At 43.0% G+C, this 17,158-nt stretch overlaps 1 protein-coding gene across 1 annotated transcript; it reads left to right on the plus strand.

Moving 5' to 3' along the window:
* On the plus strand, window positions 1-3,509 carry LOC21406736 (NADPH:quinone oxidoreductase). Its single transcript, XM_024165371.1, has 3 exons — window positions 1-158; window positions 251-451; window positions 2,930-3,509. Exons 1-3 carry the CDS (start codon window positions 65-67, stop codon window positions 3,229-3,231), a joined length of 597 nt encoding a protein of 198 aa, XP_024021139.1. The 5' UTR covers window positions 1-64; the 3' UTR covers window positions 3,232-3,509.
* The last annotated feature ends 13,649 nt before the right edge of the window (window positions 3,510-17,158 follow it).

A 17,158-nucleotide genomic window follows, 5' to 3' on the forward strand; every position in this document is an offset into this window, starting at 1 on the left:
AGGGAAAAACCTGAACTCGCAGAGGAGAGACAGAGACAGAGTCAGAGCAACAAAAAAGTGAATAATGGAAGCCGCAGTGACAAAACCGCTAATCAAAGTCGCGGCTCTTTGTGGGTCTCTTCGTAAAGGCTCTTACCACCGCGGCCTTCTCCGTGCTGGTAATTTCTTCGTTTTGGAGCTTCTCTTCTATATTTCTGCTTTATTAATGGTTTTGATCGATTGATTGTTGTGTTTGTTTGTTTGTTTGTAGCGATTGAGCTGAGCAAGGAAGAATCTACACTGAAAGAAGGCTTAGAGATAGAGTACATTGACATCTCTCCCTTGCCATTTCTCAACACCGACCTCGAAGTCAACGGCACTTTCCCCGCCGCCGTCGAAGCGTTTCGTAAGAAGATTCTCGAAGCCGACTCCGTTCTCTTCGCCTCCCCCGAGTACAACTATTCCGTCACCGGTTCGTCTCTCTATCATTTTCTCCCTCAACGTTTTTTTTTTTTTTTCGAGCTTTTTCGTTGGATATCGCATCGGATAACGGAATTTTTATTTCTTTTTAGTCGTTGGTTGGACCTTATAATACTGAAAGTAACGTGATAATGGCAGCATTGCATTATTTTTATTTTTGAAGTGTTCCAAATTCCAACTTGGCTGGACAAAAAGAAGGAAAGATTACTGATTAATTTATTATTAAGAGCAGTTGGGTAAATACATGTATCAAGTCTAATGAAAAAAAATTCATGTCAGACAAAACAATAATAATTAAAAATTAAAAAGAGACAAATACGTAAGAGTTTGAATTTTCACTGTTACTCTTCGTTAACATATTTTTTAGTCAAATAATTATATCAATTAAAAAAGTATTATTTAAGAGTAAGAGATAAAAATTTATATGAAACACTATAAGCGTAACTTTAACAATTTTTTCTAATTTTTTTCCGTCTAGAAGAATATTTAGTCATTTTCTTTAATATCTCATCATTATTTTAGTTAAAATCAAATGCAATCCTGGTGTAAATTTGATATGTATTGAAATGTCTTTCATATACAATTGGAGTCCAAAATAGACGAAATATTCTAATTAAACCTAAAATATCGGTATATTGTATTTATGTATTTATTTTTCTTATTATTATTATTGTTACGTTTTTTGTAAATATCTTATTATTATTACAAGCTAATTTGCTTATACTTACTACAGTCACGGGTAAACTCAAGATAGGCTTGTCTTGTCTATTAGAAACCGTCCTTAACAATGCGCAGTTGGAAAGATTTTATTTTATTTTATTCCAATTGGAAATTTCAGTTTGAACTTTGAAGACTCTAAGCTGCACAATCCTGAATAAGAACTGAAGTTTAGCTTAATGGAGTTTTTCTTGGGCAGTGACAGAATCAGGAACTCCTAATACTATTAACTTTTTGTTTTAGGGTGTGTGCATATCGATCATTTTACTGAAATCTTCGATGAGTGAATTTAAAATTTTGAAGTTTTGCTATTTGAATTAATATTACTCCATTAAGAGATTAGTTTAGTGAACAATATATTTAAGTGGAATGGATTGAATGCATGTTTCAGTCAAAACATGTTTTTAGTTGAATAATATATACGTATAGACAAGCAGAGTTAAATATTTGAGTAATAAAGATTTCAGCAGGTAAATCATATAGAAAATTATAAAAGAAGCACATATGAGAAAATAGTAGTTAAGAGTGCCAAAAAAAAAGAGATATCTAAGTACTTAGGGACACATTAACAAGGGAAAATTAGAGAAACGTATACGAGAATATAGTAAAAAAAATTGCTTAACTTAGGATTTAGTGAATATATATTTGAAATCATTTTGTAAAAAATAGATATATATTTTTTGAAATTGTTAAGTCATCTCCCTCCTTCACTGTAATCTTGGATTCTTTTGCTCTTCTGGATTTCTTCTCTCTTATTTATTGTTTGTGTATAGGTGGCCCTACTGAGGCTTCCCAAGTGCAAAACTAAAAACTTTAGACCAAGCGTGTAAAGTCTACTGCTTTAGTGAAACTAATTAAAAGTGTAGTGTTGTAGGATTTTCCTAAAGAAAGAAGTTCATGAAGATGCTATGCATATAGAAGAAAAATGAAGAGTAGGAAGAATAGCATGGTTTCTTTAAAAAGAAGGAAAATCTCTTTAAATGGGTCTTTTTTCAACCTTGAAAATGAAAACATGATTCTCGTTCAAAACTATACACCTCTCTCTCAAGCAAGCCAGATTAATTAAACAAGAAATTTGCACTTTTTCTTAAACAATGCTATTTGGCATTGGCGGTGCATCGCATTCGAACGTACAATGGTTCCCCCATATATTATCTAAGGGGACAGAGCAAATTTTTTTTTATTTTTCCTTTTATCAAAAGTTCTTCTAATTTCGAATAGAGCTGCGTGAAAAAGTGAAATTCATATAGCCGACCCCAATTAAGATGGGATTAAGGCTTATTGTTGTTGTTGTTGGTGTTTTATCAAAAGTTCTTCTAATTTCGAATAGAGCTGCGTGAAAAAGTGAAATTCATGTAGCCGACCCCAATTAAGATGGGATTAAGGCTTGTTGTTGTTGTTGTTGTTTTATCAAAAGTTCTCATCTCCTGTATGAAGAAGCACTTCCAACTTCCGTCCTGTATTTTCTGTGTAATTTCCTTTATTGTTGTGCTTGTGCACTTGTTAGCGGAATAAGGTCTAGATGGTTGCATTTCTTCTAGAGCTTTGCACTTGTGATTCTTTTTGAGCTCACGTCATGGAATCCCACAAGCGATGTCATAGTAAAAAGGCATTTTGCACCATATAAAACATCATCCAGTTCCTAGACTAGACAAAATAGTTATCTTCACCTGCGTGTTGTGATGTTAAGTTTTCGTTGTCCAGTAGTTTAGGACTTTATTTGAATGGCTAACGAGTCTTCACTCCATGCTAGGACCGTTGAAAAATGCGATTGATTGGGCATCGAGGCCGCCAAATGTTTGGACTGATAAATCTGCAGCCATTGTTAGTGCTGGAGGAAGTTTTGGTGGTGGGCGCGCGCAATATCATCTTCGCCAAATCGGAGTTTACCTAGACCTTCACTTCCTAAACAAACCTGAGTTTTTCTTGAATGCGTTCCAGCCTCCGGCGAAGTTTGACAGTGACGGAAACTTGATTGATCCTGCCTCCAAGGAAGGGCTAAAGGCGGTTCTTCTTGCTCTGCAGGCATTTACTCTCCGGCTCAAAGGTAACTAGTGTTGAATCATGCTTTCTAGTCAAAACTGAATAAGCCAATTGTATATGGAATTGATCCTATGAAAAGTCGACGAGTCAATTGGTAATTTGAAAGATATATTTTCGTTTCTCTTTTTCTTTTCATTTTTTTTGTCTTTTTACTTGAAATGTTGTAAAGTTTCTGTGGCATTTGGGATTCAGTTCTTGATTTATTTTCATATTTCGTTTAGAATGCCATACTCAGATACTCTGATGTGCTGTTTCTATTGCTAAAAAAGAAGGTTGCACTACGGTTGCACTACCTTCATTGGTTCAGCATTAGGCATTAGCCTTGCCGTCTTCACTAACTAATTTTATTTGTAATCTTTAGTATCTTAGAAGAAATAGAAAAGACACAATTGTTTCTTAGTTTGTACAGATATCAAGTTATCAATGCTTAAATTAAAACGATAAATGCAGTACTCACTTAACAACCAAAATAAAGTAGGTTTCTGGAGCTTATAGTCGTTTAAAAAGAGTTTTGGTCCTATATATATATATATATATATTGGAGGCTGATTGTCCTAAATTCTTAAAATAAACAGTGTTTTTTAGTGCATGTTTAGTTTGAGGTTCAACTACCCTATTTTAGTTTAAACAGTATTTTTTCTTTAAAAAATTTAAATTTAAAAAGTTCTATTACAAAATTTGAATTATGGTTCAAAGTACCTTTAATGGTCACTTGACGTATTTTTCAAACTGGTACGGCTACTTGGCGACCTCCAGACCTCCATGATCCATCCCATTCACCGCAACACCAAAAAATATGACGACAACGGTGGCAGTTACATCTCTACTTCCCAACCACACCTACACCACTCTCGCCATATCATTAGCAGCTCTCATACTAAAAGTACTATTTGGCATCAAGAACCTAATTTATTTACTTTTTCATTTACTTTTCTCTCTATATGATGAGCACATTTCTACATTGTTCCAAAAAAAAAAATTTATGGGATAAAATTATTTTAATACTATGTGTTATTCAAAAACATCCTGACGGCATCGTGTGTTTTTAATAGTACTAAAAAGCTACCTTCATGTTTAAAAAACCCGTCATTTTAATACCCTAAGGCTGATTTTTGGGTTATGAAATATCGAAGTGCCTTTTTAATACTTAAATATAAAACAATGTTTTTTTTTATAAAAATATAAAAAATTTTAAAAAATTTACAAAAATAAAAAAGAAAACATAAAATAAAAAAAAACGGTTTTTTGTTTCTTATATTGAGTTTTAGGATTTTTAATTTCTATTTAATTAATGAAAAAGAAAATATGGACCTTTTATATCTCAAAAATTAATCTCATAGTGTCAAAATATGTTTTTTAAACATGAATGTATCTTTTTAATATTATTAAAAATACATGTTGATGTTACTTACAACATATTTTCTAGATGATTTTACCTCACAAAAATGATGTAAAAAGAGGAATAAGAATGGAATCGTGCATTTGGTTCACTTCAACGCTTCTGAAACTACCGCCAGGCACAGCTCGAAACACAAATGGTACTGTATAACTTATGTTCCAATGTCGACAGTGCTCATTTGTCATATCTAAAAGGATGCTTCAAAACATTTACTATTAAAACTGGATATTTCATCAAAACGGTTGTGTGGGAAAATCCAGGTGACACGTGGGATAGCGACAGCATTACACGTGACCCTACTTCTCCTCACAAAGCGACAACCCTCGACGCCTGAAGCTCACTTCCCCCTTTACGCTCCGAAGAAAGCCCGCCTTAGGGCGTCGACCCGTTATGCCGTCAACCCTATGACTTGTGCAAATTCCCTACGCCACGGAAGGATCGGCGGCCTGAAGAGGCCACCGCCCGCTCAGCGTAGACGTCAAGGGAAGAGCATGGGAGGCGACGCCCGTATCTCCAGAAAGGGGTCCGACACAACCAACTTGCGTCTGGCACTGGGAGATGTCTGCAGTGTAGGCATTAATTACAAGCCCCTAAACCGCCTAACAGTGAACGGTGGAGGGTTACAGGGGGTCTACAGAGCCGTAATGGAAGACTACTTGGATGAGTGTACAGTTCAAAAGGTGATTAGTGGGCTACGGTCTGAGCCTATGAGGATAGGCCACTCGAGTGCTTCTGCCTACGAGAGGAACCGCCCACGAAGGAACCATTGGCTATAAAAGGGGCAAAGCCCCAAACGAGTAAGGAGAGGATTTTTCTTTGAGTTTGGCTCATTTCATATTCAACCCGAGAGTAGAAAGGGAGAGTTATTGTAAAGAATCCAAAAGAAATACAAAGAAAAGTGGATGTAGCTCTTCATTAATAGAGTGAACCACTATAAACCTTGTGCCTTTATTTTCATACAAGCACAGTCCTCCCATTATATTTACCACGAACTTCATACATGCTTTACTACATCATTTTCAATATCAAATAAACACTTTTTAGCCGATAACCTGACAGGATACCTAAAGGTGACCCGGTGTAATCATGTTGATGAAATTTCACCGTCAATAATTGGCGACTCCGCTGGGGATCGAACCCAGAATCTCTAGTTAAGCCATTTAACCACAAGGAAATAGGCAACGACTATGCCTCCAAGAAGAAAAGACACCGCCATCAACCAAGGTAGCCAGATGAAGGAAAGCACAGTGCACCTGGCACGTGACGGTGACGGAGACGGAGAGAACCAACCCTTGGTTCGAAATAAGGCACTGCCTCCGGATATGCCACAGCCCAACCTAGTGCATATGCAGACCCAGCTTACCACCCTGACCGACGTGGTACAGGCGCTAATGACCGTAGTTGAGCGATTGGATGGGAAAAACTCGATGCCTCCTCTAGAAAACACCCCGAGACCACCGGGAGCTGCCATGGTTGGGAACTAAAATCATGGTGACCACCAAGGTGCCCCGGAAGGGATCGGGGATAGTGAGAATATTAGAGGTAATCTGAGGCCTCGACCGTCATAATCCCTCACAGTCGTCAAAGGGCTGCCAGACGCCGAGCCCAAGGGAAAAAGGGAGTACGCCTGGCCGACGCCGCAGCGCCATCCCAGAACCCAGGTGAGAATCTCCCTGGAGATTCGGGATCGGTGCAAAAGGGCAGTGAGGCAAGGCATGTGCTAAACGCACAGAGGGCGGAAGCCTCAAGGGGCGTCGGCTCTATAATTTCGACTGAGGAGGCACGGGCCATCATAGAGCGCATGATGAGCCTAGAGCAGCAGTTCACAGGCGATGTTGCTAGTCTCAAAAAGAACATAGGACAGGTGGCAGAGGTGGTTAACGTCGACATCACTCCCAGCCGGACACACGACCATCCATTCACCGCTGAGATTATGGCGCCACCTCTCCCAGACAAATACAGGTTGCCGTCGATCCTACCTTTTGACGGCATAGGGGATCCGGACGACCACCTGGAAATGTACACAGGGCACATGCTTCTGCACGGATATGCTGAGGAAATCATGTGTCAAGCCTTTCAGAACCATCTGACAGATTCAGCCCGAAGATGGTTCCGTATGCTCAAACCAAACTCTATCTCAAGTTGGGATGAACTAAAGGAGGCCTTCTCCCTCCAGTTCATTGGAGTAAAAAAGTATGTCCCGCCAAAGCAGAACTTGACGACGATATATCAAAAGCCAAATGAGTCATTAAAAGAATGGCTCGCAAGGTACGGGGAAGTCGTCTCTGCTACAATGGACATAACTGATAGGGAGGCTCTAATGGGGGCTCTGTCCAGCATGAAGAAAATTACCCCATTCAAGCGGGATTTAAACCGTAAGCCACCGTCGACTTATAAAGAATTCTTGGCGTGAGCGCAAGGATACATCAACGTCGAGGAAGCTGACGCTAACGATCCTGACCATCAATCCAATAAGAATAAAAATTCGGAGCAAAGGTCGACGCCAGGAAAACAAGATAAGAAACGACGAGGCGGGGGAAATGGACACAGGCAAACAGCCTCGACGTCAAACCCCCCTGAGCCCAAGAAGCCGAGGCAAGAAGAAAGCCTTAAACCTCGACTGTTCTAAAGGTATGACTCTTACCATGAGCTAACAGTAGGAGTTGAAGAAGTATTTAACCAGATCGGTCAAGGGAACTTGCTGCGCCGACCAGAACCAATGAAGTCGGATCCCAACCGAAGGAACCAGACTAAATTCTGCAGGTTCCACGGTGACGTCGGCCACCACACCAACGATTGCGCCGATCTAAAAAATGAGATCGAATGGGTAATCCGTGAAGGAAGACTGCAGGAGTTCAAGGCCGAACGAATGCCAAGAAATGATGGCCACGGTTGTCAAAATGATGATCGACACCGAGAGGAGTAAAGGCGTCCAGAGGAATAAGAACCCGTCGGCATAATAAGAACTATCCTTGGTGGTCTATACATAAGAGGAGACTTACGAAGATCTCAAAAAGAGTACGCCCACGAAGCCAAAGGGGTGTACCAGGAGAGATTTTAGAGTGTCTCGACCGCAAAAATAGCCAAGTTCAGCAGTGCTGACGTAGCGTTTAATGAGGAGGACGCAAACGGGGTCCACTTTCCCTACAACAATGACGACGCCTTGGTGGTAGAGGCTGTGATTGGAAATCATATTGTATGTCGAATCATGGTGGACAACGGGAGCTCGGTGGACCTTCTATACTCCGATTGCCTGCAAAAGATGGGGATCCCCAAGTAATCATTGGAGAGAACCTCCAGGCCATTATATGGGTTCAAGGGGGACTCTGTCATCCCCCAGGGGACAATCCGGCTGCCACTAACCGCAGGAGAGAAGCCTCAGCAAGCCACAACAATGGCTAATTTTGTGGTAATAAAGGGAGGTTCACAGTATAACACCGTGATTGGAAGGCCGACCCTTCAGGCGTTGAGGGCAATCACCTTCATTTACCACCAAAAGGTCAAATTCCCTACTCCAAATGGTGTAGGTGAAATGAATAGCAACCAGTACGAGTCTAGGGTTGCATACTCTAATGCCTTGCGCGGATATAATCAGCCATGGAGGCAGGAAGCCAGGATGGTCTATCATGGCTCGTCGAGGACATAGACCCCAGAGTCCAAGAGGAGGTCGTATGGTCTCAACCTGTCGAGTAACTGGTGGAGATCCAAGTCGACGAGAACGAGCCAACAAAGGTGCTGAAAGTAGGCTCAGACTTGACCTCATCACTAAGGGTTGAAGTCGAGGGCTTCCTCAAAAGGAACCTGGATGTCTTTACCTGGACTCATGCTGATATGGAAGGGATCGACTCTGGAGTCATATGTCATACTCTAAACGTCGACCCCTCATATCCCCCCAAACGCCAAAAGTGCCGACCCATGAACCCAGAGAGGTACGAGGCATTGAAAGAATAGGTCGACAAGTTGATCAACAATGGCTTCATTAGGGAGGCCCATTATCCTCGATGGGTCTCAAACCCCGTTTTGGTGGTCAAACCTAACGAAAAATGGAGAACATGCGTCGACTTTAGTAATCTCAACAAAGCCTGCCCAAAAGACGGTTTCCCGTTTCCTCGAATAAATCAGATGGTCAACACCACATCAGGGCATAAGATGTTAAGCTTCATGGATGCCTACTATGGGTACAATCAGATCCCCATGCATCCATCTGATGAGGAGCACACATCATTCATAATCGATAAGGGCCTCTATTGCTATAAGGTAATGCCTTTTGGATTGAGAAACATAGGGGCAACATACCAAAGGCTTGTGAATAAGATGTTTGCCCAACTACTCGGGAAATTAATGGAGGTCTACGTCGATGATATGCTTGTAAATAGCACCATGGCCACCCAACACATCGACCATTTGGGAGAAATGTTTGGTGTATTAAAGAGATACCGCATGAAGCTAAATCCCTTGAAGTGCGCCTTTGGAGTTGAATCAGGAAAATTCCTTAGTTTCATGGTCAATAACCGGAGAATAGAGGCTAATCCAGAAAAGATAAAAGCCTTGCAGGATATGAGATCTCCAACTAAACCAAAGGAGGTACAAAGGTTGACGGGATGTGTTGCCGCTATAAACAAGTTTATCTCCAAAGCAATGGATAAATGTGTCCCCTTCTTCGATGCTCTGAAAGGAAGCAAGCGTTTTGAATGGATGCCACAATGTGAGGAAGCCTTTCAAAGATTGAAGGAGCACCTAGGCAGGCCCCCAATCCTGTCAAAACCTATTCCCGACGAGGAATTGAGCCTCTACCTCTCCGTATCCAAGCATGCTGTGAGCTCTGTGCTAATCAGAGAGGAAGAAAGGGTCCAGCTGCCAGTCTACTATGTAAGTAAAAAACTCCTCAACGCCGAATCAAGATACACCGAGATGGAGCAATTAGCCCTCGCCCTAATGGTGACCTCAAGGAAGCTTCGGCACTACTTCCAGTCCCACACAATACGGGTTCTCACAAACTACCCGTTAAGACAGGCACTGCAAAAGCCTGAGACTTTCGATCGACTTCTTAAATGGTCGGTGGAGTTGAGCCAATTCGACATCAAGTATGTGCCAAGATCAGCAATCAAAGGGCAGGCGCTGGCAGATTTCCTAGCCGAATTCTCTCATAGGCCGACGCCAACCGCAAACGAAGAGACCAAGATGATGGAATGGAAACTCTACGTGGATGGAGCGTCGAGTGAAAACGGGTCAGGAGCCGGCGTCATGTTAATTAGCCCGGAAGGCCACAAGATTACTTCGGCGGTGCGATTTAAATTCAAGGCGTCGAACATTGAGGCAGAATACGAGGCGATGATCGTAGGATTGCGATTAGCAAGTCACTTGATGATCGAAAGGCTCTGCGTCTTTAGTGACTCTCAACTAGTCGTCAGACAATTAAAAGAAGAATACCAAGCACGCGGTGAGAGAATGGGTGCATACTTGAGAAAAGTAAAGGAAGAACTCATCAAGTTTAAAAGCTATGAGATACTATAAGTACCAAGAGCTGAAAACACCAACGCCGACGTTTTAGCAAAACTGGCATCTTCAAAGGATTCTGACATACTAGGGGTTGTCCCCATTGAAGAACTCGAGCGGCCGACCATTGATGAAAAAGTTGAGACCCTGACCGTCCAAACAGACGAGAGTTGGATGATGCCACTCATCCAATATCTGATGGATGCCAAGTTGCCAGATGATAAGGACGGGGCCAGACGGATCAAGTATAGAGCAGCCCGATACCTACTATACGATGGTTTGCTCTACCAACGAGGCTACTCAATGCCTTTGCAGCGGTGCCTAATTGGCAACGATGCCCAAGAGGTCCTCCGGGAGATCCATGAAGGAGTTTATGGCAATCATACTGGGGGGCAATCTCTAGCTCTCAAGGTTTTGAGGTAGGGGTACTATTGGCTTATGCTTAAAAAAGACGCGTTTCAATACGCTCGGTGTTGCGATAAGTGCCAAAAATATGCCACAATTCCTAGAGCACCCCCAGAAAACCTAACCTTCATTCTTAGCCCATGGCCCTTTGCCAAATGGGGGATCGACCTGATCGAACCCTTGCATCCCGCGCCAGGTGGCTTCAACTTTGCCATCGTCGCAGTAGACTACTACACTAAATGGGCAGAGACAAAGGCTCTTACTATAACAATGGAGGCAGCTTGCACCAACTTTATATGGAACAAAATTGTGTGCAGGTTTGGGGTCCCACGCTCAATTGTGTCTGACAATGGGAGACAATTCGATAACGCCTCAACACGCCGGTTCTGCGAAGACTTGGGCATTCGAAAGAACTTCTCAACACCAATACACTCATAATCCAATGGGCAGGTGATAACTCTAAGAAATTAGAGTTATCCACTGGTTTTGTAGCCTAAAATTGCGTGTCCATGAGTGATTGTTCTCGTTTATTGTTTGTTTTAAGTTAGATTTGTAGAGTTGCATGTACTTTGGCCTAATTCCGTATTGCTGCACCTCTTGAAGTGAAAGCTGGTAATTTGGAAGTAAAATAGGTAAAAAAACTGGCTAATTCTATGTGAGTTCCTTGCAGGAAATTGCTGGACTAAAATGCTGCAGCATTCTGGGCGACATTCTGGGATGAGCTGGCAGCTGATTGATGTCAGCGCACTAGCTAGACAATGCAGACAGAAAGGAATCCGTGTGAGCTGGCTGAGGAGGTATCAAATGGGTCCACTGTGCACATCAGCAGTGACACCTCAGCCCTTGTGTTGCCCTAGAAGGGAATGTTTCTCTTAGGACAAGTTGGCAGCCGCCAGGGGGAGAAAAAGAGGAAGAGAGAGAATCGGGCATTAATATAAAAAGAAGACAGTTGCTGTTTCACAAAAACAGAGAGTACACAGGGGTAGTACCAAGACACCAGAAAACATAAAAAAAAAGACACTATTCAGAGAGGAAAAAGCTTCGGAGGAAAGCTGAAGAAACCAGAACATCAAGTAATATTCATCCTAGAAGAAAATACAGAGACGTGCGAGCTGGAAGTTGAAGGACATTGTTGGCCGGCCACAGAGGAATCCAAGATCCAGCTGAACTTGTTCTTCTTCTGTTAGCTTAACTCTCTTTTGTCATTTAGCTACTAATTCTAGATATGGATTATACTGGAGCTTTGGATCTTGTAACTATCATTATGAACTAAGTTGTTGTAGCTAGGTTTGCTAATGGAACCAATATTGTAAGAATGACAAGTTGTTTCTGAGATGCTATTAATCTACTATTCCTGTTCATTCATGTGAGAATGATGTTTGTTCAATGAACTTGCTGAGTTGTTGATTAGTGGATGGGATAGGAATATATCATCCACCTTGCATAACTTAATGAAACCTGAGCTTAAATCTGCAGTCCTAGAGCTAGATTCACATATGAATGTGTCAGAAATAGCTTAAAGGACCACAGTCATAATCAATTCGGAAGAACTTTATGCATCAACGAGTTTCTGTTAACAGGATAGTAGAATGTTGCAGCATTCTTGGTAACATTCTAGTCAGACTTGCAGTAGAGGGGAAATTAGCAGGCCTAGCTCATTTACACCACTGAATTACATTCCATCACTATATTCTTGTTACTCTTAGTAACTTTAGACCGCATTTAGTTTGCATTCATTTTATTTACATTATTTTAGTGAATTTCTCACCACATTCATCATTTACTTGTTTTGTTGATTATACAACTCCAGACACATATTTTGGTGATTCATTCCTCGTGGGATCGATATCCGTACTTGTGTACACTTTATTACTTGTTAGCGACATGTGCACTTGCGAGCATAATTATCACGCAACAGCAGGTCGAAGCTATCAATAAAATATTGAAGTATACCCTAAAGAAAAGGCTCAACGATTTAAAGGGGAAGTGGGCCGAAGAACTTCCAAAAGTCTTATAGGCATACAGGACAACGAGCCGAACCACCACGGTGAAACACCCTTCTCCATGACATATGGTGCCGAAGTAGTACTCCCCGTGGAAATTAAGACGCCGACGCTAAGAACTGTTGTCTACAACGACGACGCTAATGCGGAAGCAATGAATGGAGAACTCGACCTGTTGGAAGAAAAAAGGCTCGACTCCCAACTACGACTCGCCGTCTATCAACAAAGGGAAACACGATATTACAACAAGAATGTTAGGCGAAGAAGGTTCATCTCAGGGGACTTAGTATTAAAAGTGGTGACACAGAGTACAAAACCTAAAAATACTGGTCCTCTAGGCCCAACTTGGGAAGGACCCTACCGCGTAAGAGAAGTGTTACACCCTGGCACCTATGTTCTGGAAAGCCTCGCTGGCAAGAAAATTCAACACCCGTGGAATGTGGAACAGCTAAAGCTGTACTACCAATAGTGTATGCAATTCTTACGCATCTTAATTGTATTTTTAGCAATTTAAATAAATTGATTTGTTTATAAAAATATTACTCATATACAAGGAAGGAATTTACCCCTTAATAACATGTCTGCTTAAAAAATTAAGGTATATTAAACAGACATGGGGGCAGCAAGGGGTCTACGGATCACTGGAAAATAAAGACAGGGGTGAAATTAGACGTCGACTCCTCCAAGGAGGAAAGACGAACACTTAGCGAATTCTAAGGAATTTGCTAAGGCAACGACCCCAAGGGGTGAGATTAGACGTCGACTCCTTCAAGGATGAGAGACGAACACTTAGCGAATTCTAAGGAATTTGCTAAGGCAACGACCCCAAGGGGTGAGATGAGACGTCGACTCCTCCAAGGAGGAGAGACGAACACTTAGCGAATTCTAAGGAACTTGCTAAGGCAATGACCCCAAGGGGTGAGATTAGACGTCGACTCCTCCAAGGAGGAGAGACGAACACTTAGCAAATTCTAAGGAATTTACTAAGGCAACGACCCTAAGAGGTGAGATTAGACGTCAACTCCTCCAAGGAGGAAAGGCAAACACAAGAAAATAATTAGGGTGACAAATCTTGAAAAATAAATTCAGCAAAATATTATAAAAATATATAGCGGTCTTTACAAATAAGAATTAACAAAAAAAACTAAGGGCCCTAAGCCTCGCCGCCAATTGCCGAATCGTCACCATCCCCAGGCTGGGAAGAGTCGTCGTCATCTGCAGGTGAAGCAACATAAAGAAAGCTCAAGTCCCACTTTGGATGCTCTTGTTTGATCAAATCAACTATTTACTCCCCAGCAGACTGAAAGTCCTTGGTGCGAATGTCGATGAGCTCCGTGGAAGCCTTGAAATTCTCAATAATCTCCTCGCACTTGGCAACGAGCATCTCTGAGGCCTCGGCTTCTGCCTCTTTCCTCCCCTCAGCCTTCCCCTCGGCAAAGCATCTCTTTACGGCCTCGGCAACCTCAGCCACGTTCTTCTCAGCTGCTTCAGCGGCACTCTTCTCGACTGTCTCCGCCCCCCTAGTAAGCTCTTCGACCGCAGCCTTCAAACTGGCCAGCTCGTTCTGAAGATTGGACAGCTTGGCCAGTTCGCTTTCCAAACTCGCCAGTTTGGCCACGGCCACATCCCTCTCCTTGACGGTAAACGAGCATTTAGTTTTGGCCTCGTCGAGAAGAGATGTAAGTTTGGCTTCCAGACTATCCATTTCTTTGCTACGTTCCTCGACCTTGACCAGATCAATGAGGTTGAGGATGGCAAAAACTAGGCCCTGAAAGTCAGAAAATGATGTCACGAAAGACGAGTCAAAAAAAAAACCTATACGGTCGAGGCTTACATGAATCTGGAAGGATATCTGCTTGCGCTAACGAGATCCAGTGCTTGTCGAAGAATGACTCGTACAAAGCCTGGAAGACGAGGGAAAAGCAGGGAGGAAGATTCAGCATCGCCCCAATCTCGGCATCAGAGATGTCCGGAACTTGGAAATTAGAGTCCATGACCTTGGCCCCTGGCATGAAAATGCGATCTCTCGGCGCCAGAGGCACCTCAGCAACGTCGGGGATTGGGACCACTGGCGTCCAGCTCTCGGTCACTGGCACCTCCTCCCTGCGCACCCTTTTATGCGCAGGAGCCTCCGACCCTGATCCCGAAGAGCCCCTTGTAGATTTTCTCTTCTTCAGCGCCGAGGAAGAAGTACCCGCCTTCTCTTTTCCTTTGGATTTAGGTTGCGGGCTGGGCTGAGGCTGCTGGCTGCCAGGGAGTTGAATCCTTAGCAAAGCCATCTCTGCACAACGACAAGATCAGAATAAAGTCGACGTGCAAATTATTTAAGCAAGAATGAATAGAGGCGTCGAGCCTAGGAATTTACCTTCTTCATTCAAATGGAAGTACTCTCTGATGAGTAGGGGGTTAGAGGGGTCTGGGAGGTCGAGAATTAGCCCTGCCTCCCTGAGATTCGTCTCGGTCAAAAGGACGTCGATATGACACTCGGCTCTCCGAATACCCAAAAGTCGTCTTAACCCTCGCCAACCTGTTCCCGGCGAGCTTCGGCCGATCGTGACTAACTGTGTATCAAAAAAGTGGTTAACATTGTTTTAAAGAAAAAAAAAAGCGCAGGAAATGCCAAATCCTCACTCATGTTCCCAAACAACATCTTCACCTTCCGATGTCGGGGCCTGCGGTCTTCAGGGTGGAAGTTGAAGGGCCCCCGTACCATAAAAAATATGGGTTTCCACTAATGAGACGACGAGAGAATGCCTTATATTAACTTCCCATGTCTGGGCTGTGATCGCCCGTAAGCACTCAAAAAATACTACCCCGCACACTTGGCGATGTGGCATAGTTTATACATAAACATAAACTCATCCAGCGGTAGATCTACATCAAACCGCTGGCTCCACAAAACCCAGGCGCCTGCAAAACAATACCAAAAATTCGGCGCTAACTGGGCAGGCGAGATGCCATGGAAGTAGCAAAAATCTTTGACGAAGGGATGAATGGGTATGGTCATCCCCGCCGTGACAGCCTTAGTATATACAGGGAGATATCCGGTATAAGGGAGGCTGGTCCTGAAGTTTACATCCGGAAGGAGGAAGTCAAACCATCTCCCGTCGATGCGACGTTCCCTAACTGCCCGGACGATGTCCTTATTCTGAACCCTCGACGCCACAACATCGGCCGTAAAAAATGGCATGTCTGGGTCTCCACTCATGGCAGCCAGGGGGGCCTCCACCAGTGAAGCAGCGAATCCACATACGCCGCCTCCCGTGAGGGGAATCTCACCACCTTCTCCCTCAACAATAAGGTCGACGCTGTCAACCTCTTCACTGGGCTCGGCCGCATGGTCCTCAACCTCTCTCGCTATGGAGTCGTCCTCTGATGAGAAAGATGACCATGAAATCTCCGCCACAGAAGGGGAGTCGGGTCGTACAGCGGACGTCTCCTCTCGATGGGTGGGTTTTGGGGCCATTTGTTCTGATTAAAAAAAAGACAAATGAGCTAAGTCAAAATCCTAAGTCGAGGGATAAACGACGTCCGCTCAAGGCGACGACTGTTCAGAACTATAAAGAACCAACGACGCCTAGTTCTCAACAAGACGTCAACTATTCATAAGAAAACGAAAGCGACGAGTGTTCATACAACCAGGACTCGTCAAAACCTAGAACCCAGAAACCACAACTGAACAAGAAATCAGAAAAGCTACCCTAGGTAGTTCAGGGAAAGCATATGGTAAGTATCTATCCTCTATTTTCAAACTTAGAACATCTAGTCCGAATGGAAAAATAAGTTCAGACATCAAGCAAAGCAGAATCGTAAAGCAACTTACCAGTAATGAAGAAGAGTTGAGTCTAGGCGAAATCGGAGATTATGGACCACGATAGCTTCATGAAGCACTAGGAAGGGCAAGGAAAGCAGGTTTCTAAATCTGGAAAAATTTGGGCAAAGTAATAGAAGTTCAAAACTTGGAGTGAAATGAAGTGGCTTCGGTTCGAGCAACATTTAAAGAAAAATGAGCCCTCGACCCTTGGCCGTTGGATAAAGTTATGATGAATCCAATGGCGGGGGCATTCAGTCAGGATCGAACGACGGCAAACAAAGGCGAGAAGATGAAGGGGCACGATCCAAAGGCTCATATTCATCTTTTTAAAATAAAACCTTACGTCAGTTTGGTGAAGTGATCGACGCGACGGTTACGCTTCTCGAAGGAGTTCAAAGCGTCAGGGCATCATTATAAGATAGGCTCGGAATTAGGTTCCCACGCCCGAAGCTAGAGCTGAAAATTCGGGCCGTCCGGCCCAGGCCCGGCGGCCCGAAAGGGTAGTTCGGGCCGGGCCGGCCCGGCCCTAAATAATTTTATATAGGCCCAGCCGGGCCCTAAGGCCCGACGGGCCGAGGGGCGGGCCGGGCTATTTCGAGACGGGCCGGCCCGGCCCGAGCATGATTTATAAAATATTAAAAAATGTATAACGAAATTTATAATAAATAGTGAATATTGTAAAATTTTAATGAAATAAGACTTTATTTATGTATTTATAACTGCCTCATTAAAAACCTTACTAAGAAAAACCCATTGGGATAAAACCTTGGTAAGGAAAAAAGAGTGCAGTATTATTTGTACAGTTACAATTTATATTAAGAA

This window comes from Morus notabilis, unplaced genomic scaffold, assembly GCF_000414095.1.
Source record: "Morus notabilis unplaced genomic scaffold, ASM41409v2 Scaffold179, whole genome shotgun sequence".
NCBI lineage: Eukaryota > Viridiplantae > Streptophyta > Magnoliopsida > Rosales > Moraceae > Morus > Morus notabilis.